General features: G+C 39.9%; 1 protein-coding gene across 3 annotated transcripts in view; it reads left to right on the top strand.

The window, feature by feature from the left end:
- Positions 1–337: 337 nt before the first annotated feature.
- Positions 338–18723, top strand: part of TRDMT1 (tRNA aspartic acid methyltransferase 1) — a 54896-nt gene continuing 36510 nt past the window's right edge. Inside the window, exon 1 of one of the 3 annotated variants that reach the window (XM_021696716.2) lies at positions 338–419. In XM_021696716.2, coding sequence (XP_021552391.1) covers positions 356–419 — 64 coding nt within the window. In that variant the 5' untranslated portion in view covers positions 338–355. The remainder of the gene's footprint in view (positions 420–18723) is intronic. The other 2 variants (XM_044914995.1, XM_044914994.1) reach the window with 2 other exon arrangements.

The following is an 18723-nucleotide window of genomic DNA, read 5'->3' on the forward strand; positions in this document are numbered from 1 at the left end:
CTTTTTCTGGCGTCTAACCCACGTGAATTCACTTTGGGGCAAAGGTGGATTTCGTCTCCTTAGCTTCGGACTCCACGGTCCCTGAATGCACTCTAGAAGGTAGATGGAGCGTAAATCCGGCTGCTATTCACTTGGGAGGCCGTATTGTTTTGTGCCCATTGTCCCCCCGCTGACCCCTGCTAGTCCCCGGGGGCCTCGCGCTGCTAGCAGCTCTCGGAGCCTGAGCGGCCGGCGAGGGGGAACCGAAAAGCGGCGGAACCAGAGGCGAGGGAGCAGGGCGGGCGGAGGAAGATGAGAAGGGAACCGGCAGGCCTAGCTCCGAGGAGGCGGCGGCGGCGGCGGCGGCGGCGTGGGCATGGAGGCCCTGCGCGTCCTGGAGCTGTACAGCGGCATTGGAGGCATGCACCAGGCGCTGAGAGGTGAGAGAGCACACCCCATCTCTCTCTCCATTCGCACCGAGGGGCTGGTCCCAGCTTGGGCTCGGGGGAGGGGCGAAGCGGCGAGGCGCCGGGGGCGGAAACGGGAGCGCAGGATGTGTGTGGGGGGGGGGGGGGGGGGGGCGCTCGGTTGTCGTGGAAACCGCCCTAGCGCGCAGTCCCCGCCCGGCGGGTCCGGGCGGAGACGCCCTTCCTCCAGCCCCGAGGCTTGTCCGAAGGGCGGACGCGGAGTCTGTGTGGACTCAGTTTGAGTCCTGATCCGCGAGGCGAGGCTGGAAAGTCAAACTAAGATGGTACCGGCGAAGGGGGATGGGCGAGCTCCTGGCGGGGGCCGGTCCCCAGTTCCAACTGTGGCTGCCACCTAGAGGCGTGGACACCTGTTTCTTTACCCTCGAGGAAGTCGCGGCGAGGAGGGGAGGTTCCTGGGGGGCTTGGCCGGTGAGGATTGGATCTTCACAGGGATAGTTGCAGGGCAAGGTAGAAGAAGTTAGCGAAGCCTGAATGAACTGTGGAGAGAAAACATTGAGGAAAAATCTGTTCCTTTCTGATCATTGAAAAGAAACAGCGTGTCTTGTCTAGATACATTTAGGCGCCAGAAGAGCTGAGATGAAACTTAGTTGTGACCTTGGGCTAGTTCCTTAACATCTTTGAACCCGTTTCCAGGTTTTAAAATGGGAAAAGTGAATTTTTCAGAGGAGGATTGTTATGAGGATCAAAGATAAGGCGGGTAAAATGTTTAATAGTGCCTCGTACATTGTAGCCACTCAAAACATTATAAATTATGACTATTACTATTTTATGTACCTCTTTCATTTTGAGGTGATAAGCTGGAACTGAAAGGTTTATTTTCGGTGATGGTTCTCTCAAAAATATTTCTTGAACTCCTATTCTGTTCCAGGTACTGTCTAGGTGCTGGAGATACAGAGTGACAAATAGACTTTGAACATGCGTGTTTATTCTTAAATTACTATGACAACCACAACACTGAAACTTGCCTGCTTCCTTTTTTTAGTACCAAGGGCAACAAAAAACGAATAGTGTAAGATACAAATAATATATAATGAATTGAACATAAGTTTTCTGAGCATATGTATTCAGTTTTGATTGTAGACTAGGGTAGTGATTATTATAGTTTTATTACCAATTATTTGCTGGCTCTCTACATTCAGTTCTCTTATCAAAACTTAACCAGCAAGAAAACAAAAGAAAATTCTAGGGGCGCCTGCCTGGCTGGCTCAGTCGGAAGAGCAAGGGATTCTTGATTTCAGGGTCATGGGTTCCAGCCCCATGTTGGGTGTAGAGATTACTTAAGTAAATAAATTAAACTTAAAAAAAAAAATTCTAGGGCGCCTGGGTGGCTCAGTCGTTAAGCGTCTGCCTTCGGCTCAGGTCATGATCCCAGGGTCCTGGGATCGAGTCCCACATCGGGCTCCCTGCTCTGCGGGAAGCCTGCTTCTCCCTCTCCCACTCCCCCTGCTTGTGTTCCCTCTCTCGCTATGTCTCTCTCTGTCAAAAAAATAAATAAAATCTTTAAAAAAAAAAAATTCTAGTACTCTTTGTTCTTTGTTAATTTTGTAAGATTTTATAATGTCAGCATATTTTCCCGTATCTTGAAACCCCTTAATGAACATGATTTTAAAGTTTGCTTAGTACTTTATCATAAGCTATAATTCAACCACTCCTTAAGGGGATAGATAAGAACATTAGATTATACCCCAGTTTTTTTGCAAGTATAAATGTGCTACAATTACAGCCTTGAACATAAATCCTAATTTTCTCTTTAACTGGTGTTTTCTAAAAGTTGAGTTAATTCATTTAACAATCTGAGACTATGTGCTAGTTATTAAGTAAAAAATTAGGATAATTTTTTAAGACTTGATAGATAATATAGCAGATTGCTTTTCAGAGGTTTATGAGTACCTCCCTCAACTGCATATTCATCAGGATTTGTATTAGCCATTTTTAACCTTTGCTGATTTGATTGGGGTAATTGTGTAATTTTAACTTGCATTTTTTTGGTTAATGAAACAGTTAAGTATCTTCTCTCCTATCAGCCAATGCAACCTGAATTTGTGCACATATATTTCTGTTGCCACTGCTACATCCTGAATCTGAACTTTATTAAAATAGTTTCCCAATTGCTCCCCTGTTTCTACTTTGCTTTCCTGCTCCACCCTTTCTCCACATAGGAAGAGAATGATCTTTTGCACAGTAAACTGGATCATGTCACTCACTTCCCTGCTTAAGTGACTTCTCTTTGAGGTTCGAGTCACAGTCCCATCTTCTTACTCTGCCTGGGAGATCTGGCCTCTGCTGCCTTCCCTTCCCTTCCTTTTTGTTCCTGTACAGCTTCTAGCACAGTACCGCACTTGTGACAGGCAGTCTGTAGATGACTGCTGATTGGTAGTCATTCTACCATTATGTTGATAAAAGCATAGTTTGCTCAGCTCCAATTTTTGTATAATACAAAACTCTTAGTTGCAAACCAATAATCTATTCTCTAGCGAACCTAAGCAGGAAAAAAAATATATATATATATATAGAGATATAGAGAGAGAGAGAGAGAGAGAGAGAAAAGGACTTTTGGAAGCTCACAGAATCTATAGGACACCCAACAAACAGGTTAGGTGAACAGGAACACTGCTCAAACCACACTCTGGGCCCTGCCCCCACAAAGCTTCATACTGACTTCACAGCTTTCACCAGTGATGCTGAGGGCCAGGTGTGAGAAGTGCCATCCCTGTTTTCCTCTGAAGGGTGGATGCTTCTCCCATCTCTGTCGCGAAAATGATGGGTTTTTCATTTGCTACCTCATGTTGCTACTTCTGAATGAAAGTAGTATATGGATGCAGTTAATTGGTGGACTTTGGATCCCACTGCCAGCAAAGGAAGCTGGGAAAGTGAGTTCTGGCTCCTCTTTTGGAAAGAAGGGACTCAAAATATGGCAAAATTTTCAAATATAGAAAACACGGGCAAAGATTCTAAATGGCCACAAGTATAACAAATACCTTTCACATTATTTAATACATGTTCCATTGTATAGGAAGCACTTACTACTTCTTTGATACTATTTATGCCTGCACAGTCTATAAAGTCTTGGCTAATGAGAATCTTCCAGGTGAAAATATCTCCTTTCAGAAAGTAGTAGAAGTAGTTTCATGAGTTATATATTGGTGGGGCCTGCAAGGCACCTGCAAATTTAATGGGTAGCAAATAAGATTTTGTTTTTCTCATAAAGTATAATATCACAGAAAGACTAAAATGTGATGTAAGGTAGTGAATAAAGAAAGCTCTAGCTGATTATTATCATATATATGGTCAACTATTGAGACTTCCTTGAAAGTAAAAAGACCTGCCCTACCAAATAATTTCTAAAGGTCTTTTAAGGTGTTGATTTTGAGTTTTAGTCACATAACAATCATATTTAGTAGGAATTACTCAGCCTTAATATTTTCAGTTAAAATGTCAAGCAATTTGTCACTCATTATTTTCTGAATTTCTTTTATCTTTATTTCTCAATGACTTATATGCCAACTTGAGACCCTACTGAACCACTTTGTAATTAGGTGTGCTTATAGCTGAATCAGGCAAGTATATTATGATTAAATATAGATCTGAATGTCACCTGGGGATGTTTTTGGAACATCAGTTGTAAGGAGCTAGAATTTGAACTGCTTAATTTTTTTTTTCTTAAATTTTCTTTGGTATTGTAAAAATGTCCTCTTTATGCCTCTTTTCCCATAGTTATTCTTATATGACTTGTTGCCAGATTTAAAGTGAAGTGAGGTAAAAATTTGTCCCGTTTGAAAATATGTATTCTGTGTTCTCTGTTAGCCACAGGAGTTATTAGATTATTTTTTCCAAACTTGAAATACAAAGATGAAGTAAGTAGGATGAATTTTGTATATTCAGCAAAGGAGAATGCTTACTTTCCATTGGATGATAGAATTACCTATTTTTTCTGTGATGGAAATGCTTACCTCACTGCAGAGTATTACTATTTTCCATAGATCAGATTACTTACCCTGTCCTAATGTCTAGGTGACCAGTTTAATTTGTATTATGACCTATGTATTGGGGCTTTTGGGGGCTCAATAGATAGTACCCCTCTTCATAATTCTGAACAAAGAGAGAAAGAAAACAGAAGAGTAAGGCAAATAGGAAATGCAAATTTGTATGATTTTTATTACTAGTAAAGGCTGAGTTGGAGGATGTAGCTTACTGAGAGGACCCGATGGGTCAGCTAACATTCAACCAGACAATTAGGCAGCTACCTTTTAGGCACAGCTGGAGACGCAAGCAGAACGCATGTTGCCTGTGGGTAGCTTATTCCCAAGAGGAGGACTGGTGGAGCTGAGCAGGCATGCCCAGTTTATTTTTCACAAATTAGCCGATTAGAGAAGTCACTCTGCCTTCCACGGAAGAAGTAAAAAGGCTGTGTGAGGAGTTTAAATGAATAGAAACCACTCACTTGGAAAAAACATCAGTAGGGGGAACACATACACTCACATGCCAAATGCTTTTAGGAATCTTTCAGATGTCACCGTTTTTCGATTTTGCAAATGCTATCTCATTCTTTTCATATTTGATACTTAAACTGCCTCTGACAATCATTTGGTACTGCCGAATAATTTGAAATACGATGGTTTGTTTTCATAGTAGGTTGGTCTTAAATCATTGTTTGTAGCACTATGAGATAGTAATAGCAGACAGTGTTTATAGGACAGTTTCAGGGAGAGGTCATTTCATCTCCCAGTTAAGAGCACAGTTTTATTATCAGAAGGCCTTGGTACTTCCTAGCTTTGTGACCTTGGGCAAAAACTAAACTTCCTGTGCCTCAGTTTCCTTTTCTATAATAGTACTTACCTCGAAGGGGAAGTGTGAAAATTATAAATAAATAAAAATAAAGCATGTCAGTAGTGCTTGGAATGTGGTAAGTGCTCAGTAAATATGGGCAGCTATTATCAAAAATCTTAAAGTTATAGAAAGTTATTACATGTTGTTTAAAAATGGCTTTAGAAGAAACTGATAATTAAATATTTGAAGTTGTCAAAGAGCTTTCAGACTAGATTTGAATTATGCAGGAATAGATCAGTGAAGGAAAGAATTATTTATAACCACAGAAGATGATAGGGAATGAATATGTATGAAGAGGTAAAAGAGAAGGGCAATGAAGAGAATAGAAAATTCTGTTTTGCCCTCATGATTCTCTAGAAAGCTCACTTATCCACGAGGGAGTAAATTTCCTAACCTGGATCTACTTTGTGTTCATTTCCCTGGCCTCCTATTCAATGATTTTGGAATTACTCCGTCTATTTCTCTGAGTGATAAAATTAATACCATTATTTAGGAGTAAGGCAGAACTGGCAAATATTAGCTGTGTGAGTACTAGAAAGCTATTTGACTTTCTGAGCCCGGATACCCTATCTCTGAGATGGATACTGTAATAAACTTCTCATAGGGTGTTGTGAATGTTAACTGAAACAGTTGATGTATGAAATATAGTGTAGGTACTTGGTAAATCTTAGCTCCTTTTCTTTTTCTCCATGTTGTTTTGTAACTAGCTTTCCTCACTTAATTGTATGGGATGTCCTTATTGATAAAATCAGGATAATACTACTAACCTAACAGGCTTGGTAGGAGCTCTATACATAGAGCTGTTGTAGTTCCTAGTATATAGTATATAAGTAATACTGCTGATGTTACTTAAGAATTTGAACATTTTCATATATTTATTTGTATTTATTTTGTGATTTGTTCATGTTGTCATTGGTATATTCTTTTTTATAATTGGTGATTTGCTGTTCAGTTTTGTTACGATATTTTTTTTCCATGCAGGATTTTGGAAGATGATAGAGTTTTTCAGATAGTTAAGAAGGGAAAGATTATACCAGACAGAAAGGAACTTCCTGTATACACACAGACATGAAATAGCATGGTCTGTACAAGCATGGAGAGCTACAAGTATTAAAATATTATTGCAATATAAGTGCTACAAAGAAGTAGATGTTTATGAGGTACCAAATCATGAAATGCCATACAATCTGATAACGTGCTTGGATTTTTATCTCCTAGGTCTAGTTAGCAAATGAAAGTTAAAGAACCTATCAATTAGGTTCTAGAAATTGTACCGTGTGACCAAAAGGTGGTAGTGGTATAGAGACATGGTGGACAGAAGATTATTGTTCAGCGATAATGAATTTAGGCAGAGCCAATGAATGGAGGAGGTGACTCGGGTTATATACAGGATCTAAAAATCAGCAAAACCTGGTAGTCATTTGGGTGTTAGTTACCTAGATTTCTGACGTGGGTCATTTATCCAATGGGATAGTCCTAAATCAAGGTAGGGGAGAAATAATAGGTTCCATTTTAGAGTCACAGAGTTTGAGTTGTCTGTATGACCTGTAGAATGCCAAATAGGCAGCTGCTTGTGTATTTTGGTCTGGGGGATCGATGGGATTAGAGGCAAACTTTTGTTTCTGTATATGTGCTGAGTGTAGAAAAGAGGACCAACAGTAGGGAATACCGAGGAACAGCGACACTGTGGGGCTGGGTAGAGAAATAGTATTTACAGAGGGAAATTGAGCAGGAAAAATTAGAGAGCAAGGAGAACCAAAAGAACACTGTGCCATGAAGATAAAGGGAGGAGAGGATTTCAAGGAGTGATCTGATATTACAAACCAAGTGAACTAAGGACTAAAATGCATTCTTGATTTAGTTGCCATTTCCTGGCTGGTATCCTACGTAATAGTCTTCTCAGGGGTATTAATAAGTTGGCCTTGATGGTCAAGTAAGTTTCGGAAACTCTTCATATGATATTGTCCCACGAGAGTCTCAGGACACATTAACATACCAAAAGTGGTGAGAAGCCCTGCAAAAAGGGTGCTGTGTGGTTTAAATCCGCACTTCCCACATGTATTTGAGCAATGAGTATGCTTTTTTTGAGTGGGGAAGGGGATTACACTTATTAGCATCCTGTAAAATAATGTTCCTTAGAGCATGTGTTGGGAAATGCCTGCTGGGCAACAGGAGAGCGCTGAGGGACCTGTGAGAGAAGTGCCAGGACCAGTGAGTGGGCGAGTGAGAGCGAGTGCCAGGGCTCCGCACATGGACCAGTGTGCATCACCTCTAATGATGCTGACAGCGCTGACCAGCTCCAAAGTAAGCTTCTCGGTAGTTTGTCTATAAGGCCAGATTTGTTCATGTTCTCCTTATCTCCGTTTTTCTCTAGAGGTGTTCAAAACTGAACTCCTGGTTCTCCTTACCCCTTCAAAACTTAATGTTCTTGCAGCCTGCCTCCTCCCAGCAACAGGTGTCTCCATTCTTCCGGGGACCCACCCCCAAGTCTCGAGTCATCGATGTTTCTTCTCTTACTCCAGAAAATTCCATGGGATCGCCCTTCAAACTCTCTTTATAATTCTATCATTCCTCTCTCTCCTCCCCTTTACCACCTCATCCATAATCTCGCTCCTGTTTTGTCAGACTTAATTTATGTGCCACCCCAGATTCACTTGTCTCCGCCTGCCTCCCGGGCCCTGAGCTGCTTGTTCTCTGTAGTCCCCCAACTGTGCTATTTTTTTTTTTTTTAAAGATTTTATTTATTTTTTAGAGAGCGAGCGAGAGAGAAACAGCATGAGAGGGGAGAGGGTCAGAGAGAGAAGCAGGCTCCCCGCCGAGCCAGGAGCCCGATGTGGGACTCTCGATCCCAGGACCCTGGGATCATGACCCGAGCCGAAGGCAGACGCTTAACCATCTGAGCCACCCAGGCACCCCCAACTCTGCTATTGTTGCCTTATTCCATAACACCGCCAGTCCATGCCTCGTAACATGCTCTGGCCACCGCCAGTGTCCGGACTGAAACGTGGCCGCAGAGGCTGTCTGGAGGGGTTGGCTAACACAACCCTAGGTGGAGAGGAGAGGAAGAGTCATGCCTGTGCAATAATAGAAAATACACATATATTGATCTCTGCCCCCAGTTCCTGGCACAGAGCTCCTAAAACCCTTATAATTTCCTAAGTGATAAGAGCAGTGGAGGCCTCTTTTGTTCTCAGATGTGGTCTTTGACCCTGCTTCCTGACACAGAGCTCCTAAATCCCTTGGAATTTTCTAGGTGGCAGGAGTGTCTTTTGTTCTAATGAGGCAACTCTTGATCTGCTCCTGAATTGCTTCTGGATGGGGCTGGTCACTAGACAGACTGAGGGTAATTAGAAGCTTGGAACTTTCAGCCCCACCCCCTATCCTCTGGGAAGGAGGGGGGCTGGTGATTAAGTTGATGATTGATCATGCTTATGTGATAAAACCTCCATAAAAATCCTAAAAGTCTAGGATTCAGAGAACAACTGGGTTGGTAAACACATCCACATGCCATAAGGATGGTGCACCCCAGCTCAGCTTCTGTGCTCAGGACTCTTCCAGACATTGCCCTATGTATCTCTTCATCTGGCTGTTCGTATGTATCCTTTACTATATAATAAACTGTCAAACATAAGTGTTGCTATGAGTTCTGTGAGCTGATCTAGCAAATGATGGAACCCAAGGAGGGGGTTGTGGGAACCTTTGATTTGTAGCCCGGTCGGACAGAAGTTGTAGGTAACCTGGAACATGTAGGTATTAACTTGCAACTGGTGTCAGACTTGGGGCAGTGTTATGGGTCTGAGCTCTTAAGGGGTTTTGGCCAACTCTAGTTAGCATCAGAATTAACGTGAACTGTGGACATCCATCTGGTGTCAGAAGTGTTGTGAGTATGTAGTGGTGTGTGAGTAAAAGAGAACCACAGGAGTGTTTTCCTACACATGTCTTATGGGATGACTTCTGATCAGGGAGAAACATGATGAGGAAGGAGTAAGCAGACATATCCTCTCTCTTCCTCCCCCTACCAGTGTTCCCTGCTCAAGTGCATATGGGGATGTGGGGAGTGTTGCCTTAGATCAAATAGTGTCATTACTGCAGGGCTTCTGTCACCTTCGATACATCCCCCCTCCTGCCACTGTGAGGAGTGTGGTCCATCCATGACAGCAGTTAGCTGGGTTTTCTTGTGAAGCTGTGTCCAGGTTAGTAATACACTGCCTTTTGTTTGCTTTCCCTCCTCTTTGCCTCACTGCCCCTTATTCTTGCTGCTTTGGGGTTTTGCCTCCCAGAAAGAGAATCTGCAGCTAAGCTTTGCCTTGGGTTCTTTCTTAGAAGACCTGGGCAAAGGATTATTGCAGCAGCCTTTTTACTGGTCTCCTTGCTTCTGCTCTGTCTCCTCTAGTTTATTTTGACTCCTCTGGTGTCAGCGTGATGCTTTAGAAATGTATTAGGTAAGTCCTTCCTCTGATTAAAACTTCTGAGAGGTTTCTCATATCACTCAGTGAAAGCTTAAGTCTTCCAGCCCCAGTCCTCATTGGGCCAGAGCCAGCCCCTTTCCCTCTCCGAGCACATTTCTTGTGCTGTCTTCTTACTTTCTTCATTCCAGGCTTGCTGGCTGTCTTAGTAAGTTTGTGCTGCTGTAACAGAGTACCATAGACTGGGGGGCTTATAAACCACAGACATTTATTTCTCACAGTTCTGGAGGCTGGGAAGTTCGAGATCACGATGGCAGTGTGGTTGAATTCTGGTGAGGGCCCTGTTCCAGGTTTCAGAGTGCTGACTTCGCCTTTGTCTTCACATAGCTGAGAGCAGAGAGAGGAGGTAAGCTCTCTCATGACTCTTAGAAGGGCACTCATCCTATTCATCAGGACTCCATCTTCATGACTTCATCTGATTCTAATCCCAGTTACCTCCCAAAGGCCCCATCTCCCAGTGCATTGGGAGGTAGAATTTCAACATAAGAATTTTGGGGGGCACATTCAGTCTATAATACCAGTCTCCTTGTTGTTCCTCCTACAAAATAAACTTGCTCCCATCTCTGGGCCTTTGCAGTGTCTTTTCCTTCTGTTCTAGAAAGTTCTTCCAGATACCTGCCTGCTCCTTCATTTCCTTCAGGTTTTTGCTACTGAGACATTCTCTAAACAACCTATACAAAAATAGAACCAGTCCCTTCTCCTACACTATCTGGCTTACTCTGTTTTGGTTTTTTCTCACAATACTTTTCCTCGTTAGACATAATATGTACTTATTTATCGTTTCTCTCCCCCCTGCCCCACCCCACTAGGATATAAGTTCCATAATAAGATAGACTTTGTCTAGAACATTGCTTATACATACTTGTTGGATAAATGAACTAGAGTCATTTTTGCTATGAAATATGTATAGCTTGAAGTAGATACCATTGTACTGTGATAAGTTTAACTTAGTTATTAAGTCTGAATCACAAAGATCATTTTTCTTTGGGGGGATGAGCTAAGTCAGCGTTTCCCGAAGTGTGGTCCATTGGTAGTGTTTTGAAGGATGTTAATAGGTATCATGTAAGAGATAAACATGTATGTATGTGCATGTATGTGTCCATGTCCGTGTGTGTATGTGTGTTGGAGAGTGGCTAAATAAGTAGAATCATGAAAGGTTTTTGTATGTGTGATTATATGTGACATTTTAATAGATAACAGATTTTTTTTTGTACTACATGATAAAATGTGAAAGTGTATTGGGAATAAGTTGGTTTTAACTCTGTAGAATTTTAATCATATGTTAAAATGGGCTATGGTGAAAATAATGAAGTTCAAGTGTTTTATTTTTTACTCTTTTATTCCTCTCAAGAAATATTACCTCTTTGTGTGGAAAATTGAAAAGAGGTTGATACATGATAGCGAATCTGTTAAGTAATTACAGAAGGATTATTATCATAAAATAGGGAGATGAAGGTTGCATGTAGAATTTGGTATTTGTTGGTGTCTAGAGCCTTTTTAGGAATTCTTTTAGCCTCTTGCTTTGCCCATGGAAGATTATCAGGAATATTCCCTAAAAAGTGCTTTTCAAAAATAGTGCCAATCAGCTCTCACCCTGCCTAAAAGCAAAAAAAATGCATCTCAGTTTTGGAAAATAGGTAGAATGTAGTGGAGATTTAAAAAAATACTATAAATACCATTACTTTACCTGGACCAATAGTTGCTTTTACTGTTATCCACTAAATCTTTTCATTCTAGGACTTTAAATCACCACAAACTGAGCAAAAACCCTTGGACTAAAGTAAAACAGCTCCATCAGAAAGTTAGTCATAGTAGCTCTTTAGCATCCATTAGTTTTTGTTCAAACACAATAGTGAACTTAATAATCCCTTAGTACTTAATGAGTGAGACTTAATTTAAGAAACAAGTACCTGAGTCTTTTAGTATATACACGACCCTTATAGGCTTTGGCACATTCCTTAATTATAGGAGACTTTTGGTCCACGAAGAACCCATAATATGAAGGATTTATAGTTGGACAATCTAGTTAGGCTTTGAACTTTCATAGATCAAATTAGAGATACTAAGTAAGTAGTTTTGCCTTGCTTACATTTTTCCTGAAAACCCTGAGATTTACATGATAATAAAGTACCAGAGTAATTTCTCTGCTTCTTCAGAAGGCATTTTATTTCTGTGGCTTCAGTTTACTCTTGTGGTTATTGTTGCTGGGTCAATTGTTTAAATTATATTCTTTGACTGTTTAGACTTAATGGCAGTCTTTATTGAGTTGACGTAATACTGACCATTTATCTGTACCTTGCTCTCCATCCAGTGAGGTTTCTCTCAGTTAATTTTGAAATGTCAGAATGTTGGTGACCATGGCTTGGGGGGAAAGATGTGAATCTATCATTTTTCTAGATTGTTTTGTGGGTTGGCACTTTTAGGATTTGGCAAGGGAAACATACATAAAATCTAGAGTTCTGCTTCTGTGAAGAGATTGTCTTTTACATTTCTCCTGTGATTGTAAAAATCAAAGGGCTTTTGATTCCATTATTTAAAAGAAAATCAAAAACAAAGCCCAAATATATATACATATGCCTTATAGACATATTTGTCATACATTCTTCAATACAATATATTCGTTTTTCCCAAACAAGTTATACTTCGAAAAGAGACTATAGCCTATATTTTAATTTTCATGAAGGATCTTCATAGTCCTCAATTTACTATATTTTGAACAGCAAAGTAGTAAAATGTTGCTTAGATAAGTTATGTTAGCCTGAAAGAAGGTAATCGTGTTGGGTGCTTATTAAGGTCACTTGATGGAATTGATGAAAAATCGTAACAGATCAATTTAAAAATTTAGAAATAATTTTTAGAGGGATGACCTTGCAGTTACAGGGGTTAGATATCATTGTAAACAAACCTTCTGGAAATTACAGAGTAATACTGAAGGGGGTTACTTTGTGGAGATCACAAATAGTTAATGGGCATTTGTGGTTGGTATAATGTTTCCAGTGATACCATCATTCGCAAACTCAAAAAGTGCTAAAGTAACTTTGACTGAAGGGAAGTTGATGGGATCTTGAAAACTGTGTTAGATGACTTAAAAGGTGACTATTGATGATAAAAACTCTGATTTCAAAGATGCATGTGAGAAAGTCGGATAAAGTTATACCATGAAATTTGAGTGGAAAAAGCGGTATTTCTAGATGGACATAGTAAGATAGTGCTATTTAAAATATATTTGTATAACTAAGTTAAGAAAGTATATAATATACATTTAAATATTTCAGCTATACCTTTTCATCATCTATATAATGAAAATGACCATACATCTAATTTTGGATATTCTCCTGCAGAGAATGGGTATTAATTTTCATTCTAGTTGTCTTATATTTGTCAAATATACAATGTATATTTATATATACATTGTATATATACAGAATGTGTGTGTGTTGTGTATAACATATATGAGTTTGGACATAGGAAAAGGCCAGCAAGGATGCACATTGTCCTGTTATCAGTGTTAGCTCCTGCAGAAGGAGTAGGGATAGCGAGCTCCTTGCTATCCTTAAACACATCAAGAACATTCCTGCTTCAGTGCCATTGCATTTGCTGTTTCCTCTGTCTGGAATGCTGTCCCCCATATAGACACAAGACTAGTCCCTTGTCTTTATTCAAATGTCACCTTCTCAGGGCTTCCCTGGCCACTATCAAAAATTACTGTTTCTACTCTGCCTTCCTATCCTCCTTCCTGATTTATTCTTCCCCTCAGCACTTATTACTGCCTACCATACTAAATATTTTACTTGTTTATGTTTTTTTTTAAGATTTAGTTATTTTAGAGAGAGGGAGAAAGTGAGCGGGGGCAGGGGCAGAAGGAGAAGGAGAGATTCCTCAAGCCGACTCCCCATGGAGCCTGATGTGGGGCTTGATCTCACGACCCTGAGATCATGACCTGAGCTGAAATCAAGAGTCTGCCACTTAACCGAATGAGCCACCCAGACGCCGCTTGTTTATGTTTTAAAATGACTGCCTCCCCTTCTAAAATGTAAGCTCCATGAGGGTAGGGATATTTTTGTTTGTTTGTTTCATTCTGGTTTGTTCACTGTTATACCCTTGGCACCTAGAATGGTACTTGTTGCATCGTAGATGCTCAGTATTTGTTGAATGAGTGAATAAGTTCTAGAGCATGAACATTTTAAAGACTGATGATATTGTGAAGTTACTTTTTATTTTTATTTCTTTAAAGATTTATTTACTTGAGAGAGTGAGAGAGAACACAAGGTGGAGGGGCAGAGGCAGAGGGAGAGAGAATCTCAAGCAGATTCCACACCGAGTGTAGAGCCTGATGGGGGGCTTGATTTCACAACCCTGAGATCATGACCTGAGCCAAAATCAAGAGTTGGATTCTTAACTGACGGCACCACCCAGGCACCCCTCAAGTTACTTTTTAAAAGGATATACCAATTTATATCCAGTAATGTTTGTGTGACCATAAATATACCAATATAATATTTAAAACTATATAGTTAACCATGTGAAATTGTTATTTTAATTTTATTACTAGTGAAGCTGAATATTTAAAAATATTTTTACACTTATTCTTTTTATTTGTAACTATATATTTGTTTAAAAATTAGGAAATGCTTTGTCATCTCACCTGATTAATAGAGTAATGTTGCAATTTTAAGCTGTCCCCCGTCCATCCAATCCAACAGCATGATTGCGCACATTAATCATCAAGACATTTATAGTGAATTTGTCAAGATTTATCTTTCACTGCATTAAGAAAGGGGACCATTTGGACTTGGGAACCATAACTCTGCTGGAATCCCAGAAGTCCCAAGGGTGGAAAACATTAGGAAATACTGAAAACATACTCGGTTATTCATTCAGCACATAATTTTTGCATGGTTTCTGTGTCAGTTACTTTGCTGCACAGTGGGGATACAGCAGTAACAAGACAGCTATATTCTTTTCCTTGAGATTATAGTTTACTGGGAAATACTGATGCTACACAAATGAAGAAGAAAATTTCAAAATAAAAATTATACATGCTGTTCATGCAGGGATAAACACTGTTGAGAATTTGTATTATATCTTTCAATCTTTATTTGACAGGTGTTCATTAACATTAAAATAAATTATAGCTTTCTTTTTTCACTGAGAATATTTTGAAGTTTGCCTTGTTATTAAATATATTTGTAAACTTGGTTTTTAATCATTGTGTGATATTCCATTTTATGGAAGTTCCACTTGTTCAAAGCAATCAACTATTTTAGGATATTTATGTTGCTTATGGTTTCTCACTATTATAAATAAAATAGCATTTATCCTTCATATAAATCTTTTCTTCACATCTCTGTTATTGCCTTATATATTGGTTTCCTATTGCTGCTATAACACATTACCACAAACTTAATGGCTTAAAGTAACACAAATTTATTATCTTATAACGCTGGAGATCAGAAGTCTTAAAATCAAGGTTTTGCCTGAGGTATTTCCTTCTGGAAGCTGAAGGGGACAGTGCGTTTCTTTGCCTTTTCCAGCTTCTAGAGGTCACCTGCGTTTCTTGGCTTGTGACTTCTTCCTCCGTCTTCAAAGCTGGAAGTGCAGCATCTTCCAGTCTTTCTCTCTGACCTCTGCTTCTTTCATCCCTTCTCCTTCTCTGACTCTAACCCTCCTCCATCCTTCTTGTGATCACACTGGGCCTTACCTGCATAACCTAGGATAATCCCCTCTTTTTAAGATCTTTAGTCATATCTGTTGCCAGGTAAGGTAATGTCGCGGGTTTCATGGATTAGGATGGGGACAATTTTTTGTGGGGGCAGGGGGAGCTCACTGTTCTGCCTACCACACCTTAGGATACGTGCCGAAGTATAAAATTGCTAAGTCCAAGCAGTTTTGAAGGCTTTAGATGTATACTGCCAAACTGCTCTCTCAAACACTGAATCCTCCATTGATACACCTGCAGTGAGGGTTCCTGTCACACCGGTCCTTTCTAGCATTTGCTATTCTTAGTTTAAAAAGTCTTTGGACTTGTGATAATAATCATAGCAAAAATTTATTGAGTAATTAGTATATGGCCAGCACAAATGTAAACTTTATAGGTATTAGCCTATTTAATCCTCAGAAAACCTTATGACATAGGTACTTTATTATCTCTATTCTCTCACTTTTACAGATAAAGACACTGAGGCTTAATGAAGTCAGGTGACTTGCTTAAGTCACACAGCTGGAAATCGTGGAGCGAAACTTCAAACACAGGCAGAGAAAGAGCTAGATAGCTAGATATCCATATCCTAAATCTTTCTGAGGACCTGTGAATACACACACACACATACTGAATAAAGAATCTCTGTAGGGTGTGTCTATGATAGGCTTGATTAAGAAAAACAGTGATAGGGGCGCCTGGGTGGCTTAGTTGGTTAAGCGACTGCCTTCGGCTCAGGTCATGATCCTGGAGTCTCTGGATCGAGTCCCGCATCGGGCTCCCTGCTCGGCAGGGAGTCTGCTTCTCCCTCTGACCCTCCCCCCTCTCATGTGCTCTCTCTCTCATTCTCTCTGTCAAACAAATAAATAAAATCTTTAAAAAAAAAAAAAAAAAAAAAAAGAAAAACAGTGATAGCTAGTATGTGTTGAATACCATGTGGCTTAATGGAAGAAGGTTTGCAGAGAAATATATAATCGGGAGGAGACTCAGAAAAAGAAAATGAGGAATGAAATAATTGAAGTGCTTTTTCCTCTAAGGTCTTAGGACAGATTTTACTTTCTGGTTCAGTTCAAAATTGTAAACTTAATTCTTTTTTATTTTTTTAAAATATTTTATTTATTTGAAAGAGAGAGTGAGAGAGAGAGAGAGAGCATGAGCAGGGGGAGGGGCAGAGGGGGAAGGAGAAGCAGACTCCCAGCTGAGCAGGGAGCCTGATGTGGGGCCCAACCCCGGGATTATGACCTGAGCCACAGGGAGGCAGACATTTAACTGACTGAGCCACCCAGGTGCCCCTAAACTTAATTCTTTTTTTTTTTTTTTTAAAGATTTTATTTATTTGAGAGAGAGAGAATGAGAGACAGAGAGCATGAGAGGGAGGAGGGTCAGAGGGAGAAGCAGACTCCCTGCCGAGCAGGGAGCCCGATGCGGGACTCGATCCCGGGACTCCAGGATCATGACCTGAGCCGAAGGCAGTCGCTTAACCAACTGAGCCACCCAGGCGCCCTAAACTTAATTCTTTTAGAGGTGCCTGTAGCAGAAATTCAGGATAGGGTTTAAAACTTTATGAAGTCAATAATGATGAAAATAATAAGCTTTAAGGAAGGTTTACTATATATAAAGCAAAGAGGGACTCAGAATGGCAGGACAAATTTAGAGAGGAGTTTTTAGTTTAATTTTTGGGATCTTTATGTTTGATAACATAATTCTATTTTTACAAGGCTTTTTTCATTCATAGTGATTAGATACATAGTACTAATGCTTATATCATTTCTTCATTGACTTCCATGAGTATATCAGAAATGATCGTCTTTAAAAAAATGATCATCTTTTAAATTATAAGAAAATATCAACAAAGAATGTTTTGATATATTTATAGTGATGAACCATTCATAGATGTTCGTTCATTCAAAGCAAATTTACGTAAAACAAAGTCTTTGCTGCTTAAACCTGTAATAGGCTGGATCACATGTGTTTATATTGCTTATTTCTTTTTTTTTTTTTAAAGATTTTATTTATTTTTTAGAGAGCGAGCGAGAGAGAAACAGCATGAGAGGGGAGAGGGTCAGAGGGAGAAGCAGGCTCCCCGCTGAGCCGGGAGCCCGATGTGGGACTCGATCCCAGGACCCTGGGATCATGACCTGAGCCGAAGGCAGACGCTTAACCATCTGAGCCACCCAGGCGCCCTATATTGCTTATTTCTTAAACCATTTTAATAAATGTTTTTAATCACTGGTAGTGCCTTTAAGAGATTAAGAGGAAGGTCTTAAATGTCATGGGAAAAATGGAGAAGACAGATTTATATCCTTTGAATTCTAAGTATGTAAATAGGTAGCTTTCAACTCATTACATTTTTGGCCATAGGCCATATTTGTTGATCTCTGAAGAACTATAGCAATTTAATTCTTGTTTTTTATTCTCTTGACTGTTATTGAGTTGGTGGGATAAAATACGCATTGAGTTATAACTGTTTACTGGTGTGTGTATGTGTGTGTGTGTGTGGTTTTACAGTTTAATGAGCATGTTTTGAGAATGTATCCAAACCTTTCTTATCTGTCCTTGATACTTTCCCTTTGTGATTTCTCAGGGTCACAACCAAGAGAAATATTGAATTCTTTTGTTCCAAGATAAAAATGATTTTATGTGTGTTTGCTTTTCACTGATTTTAAAAGCATTCCATTCTTGGGGCGCCTGGGTGGCTCAGTCATTAAGCATCTGCCTTCGGCTCAGGTCATGATCCCAGGGTTCTGGGATCGAGCCCCGCATCGGGCTCCCTGCTCGGCGGGAAGCCTGCTTCTCCCTCTCCCTCTGCCCCTGCTTGTGTTCCCTCTCTCACTGTGTCTCTCTCTGCCAAAAATAAATAAATAAATAAAATCTTAAAAAAAAAAAAAAAGGCATTCCATTCTTATTGTTAAGAAAAAGACCAAGTAATCAAAAAAGTTTAAAGAAAGAAAAAAAATTACTTCTAAATTCCCTCTACCACCAAGAGATAGCCCGTCAAATTTGCTGTGTTTTTTTTTTTCCTTAATATGGGTACATACACATACACTATACAAAACTTGGATTATTACCGAACAAGATAGTTAGTGACTTTTTTTGTGTGTGTGCTTAAAAAATCTGTATCACTCCACATCAGTATATATGGGTATCATTTTTAATATGACAGTCTTACACTTATATTGTCCAAATATCTCCTTAGCATAAATTGTCACAAGCGGAATAGCAAGGATGAATGATAGAGGAGTTGAATCTGTGTACACTACAGCCA

Source organism: Neomonachus schauinslandi, chromosome 5 (assembly GCF_002201575.2).
Source record: "Neomonachus schauinslandi chromosome 5, ASM220157v2, whole genome shotgun sequence".
Lineage (NCBI taxonomy): Eukaryota > Metazoa > Chordata > Mammalia > Carnivora > Phocidae > Neomonachus > Neomonachus schauinslandi.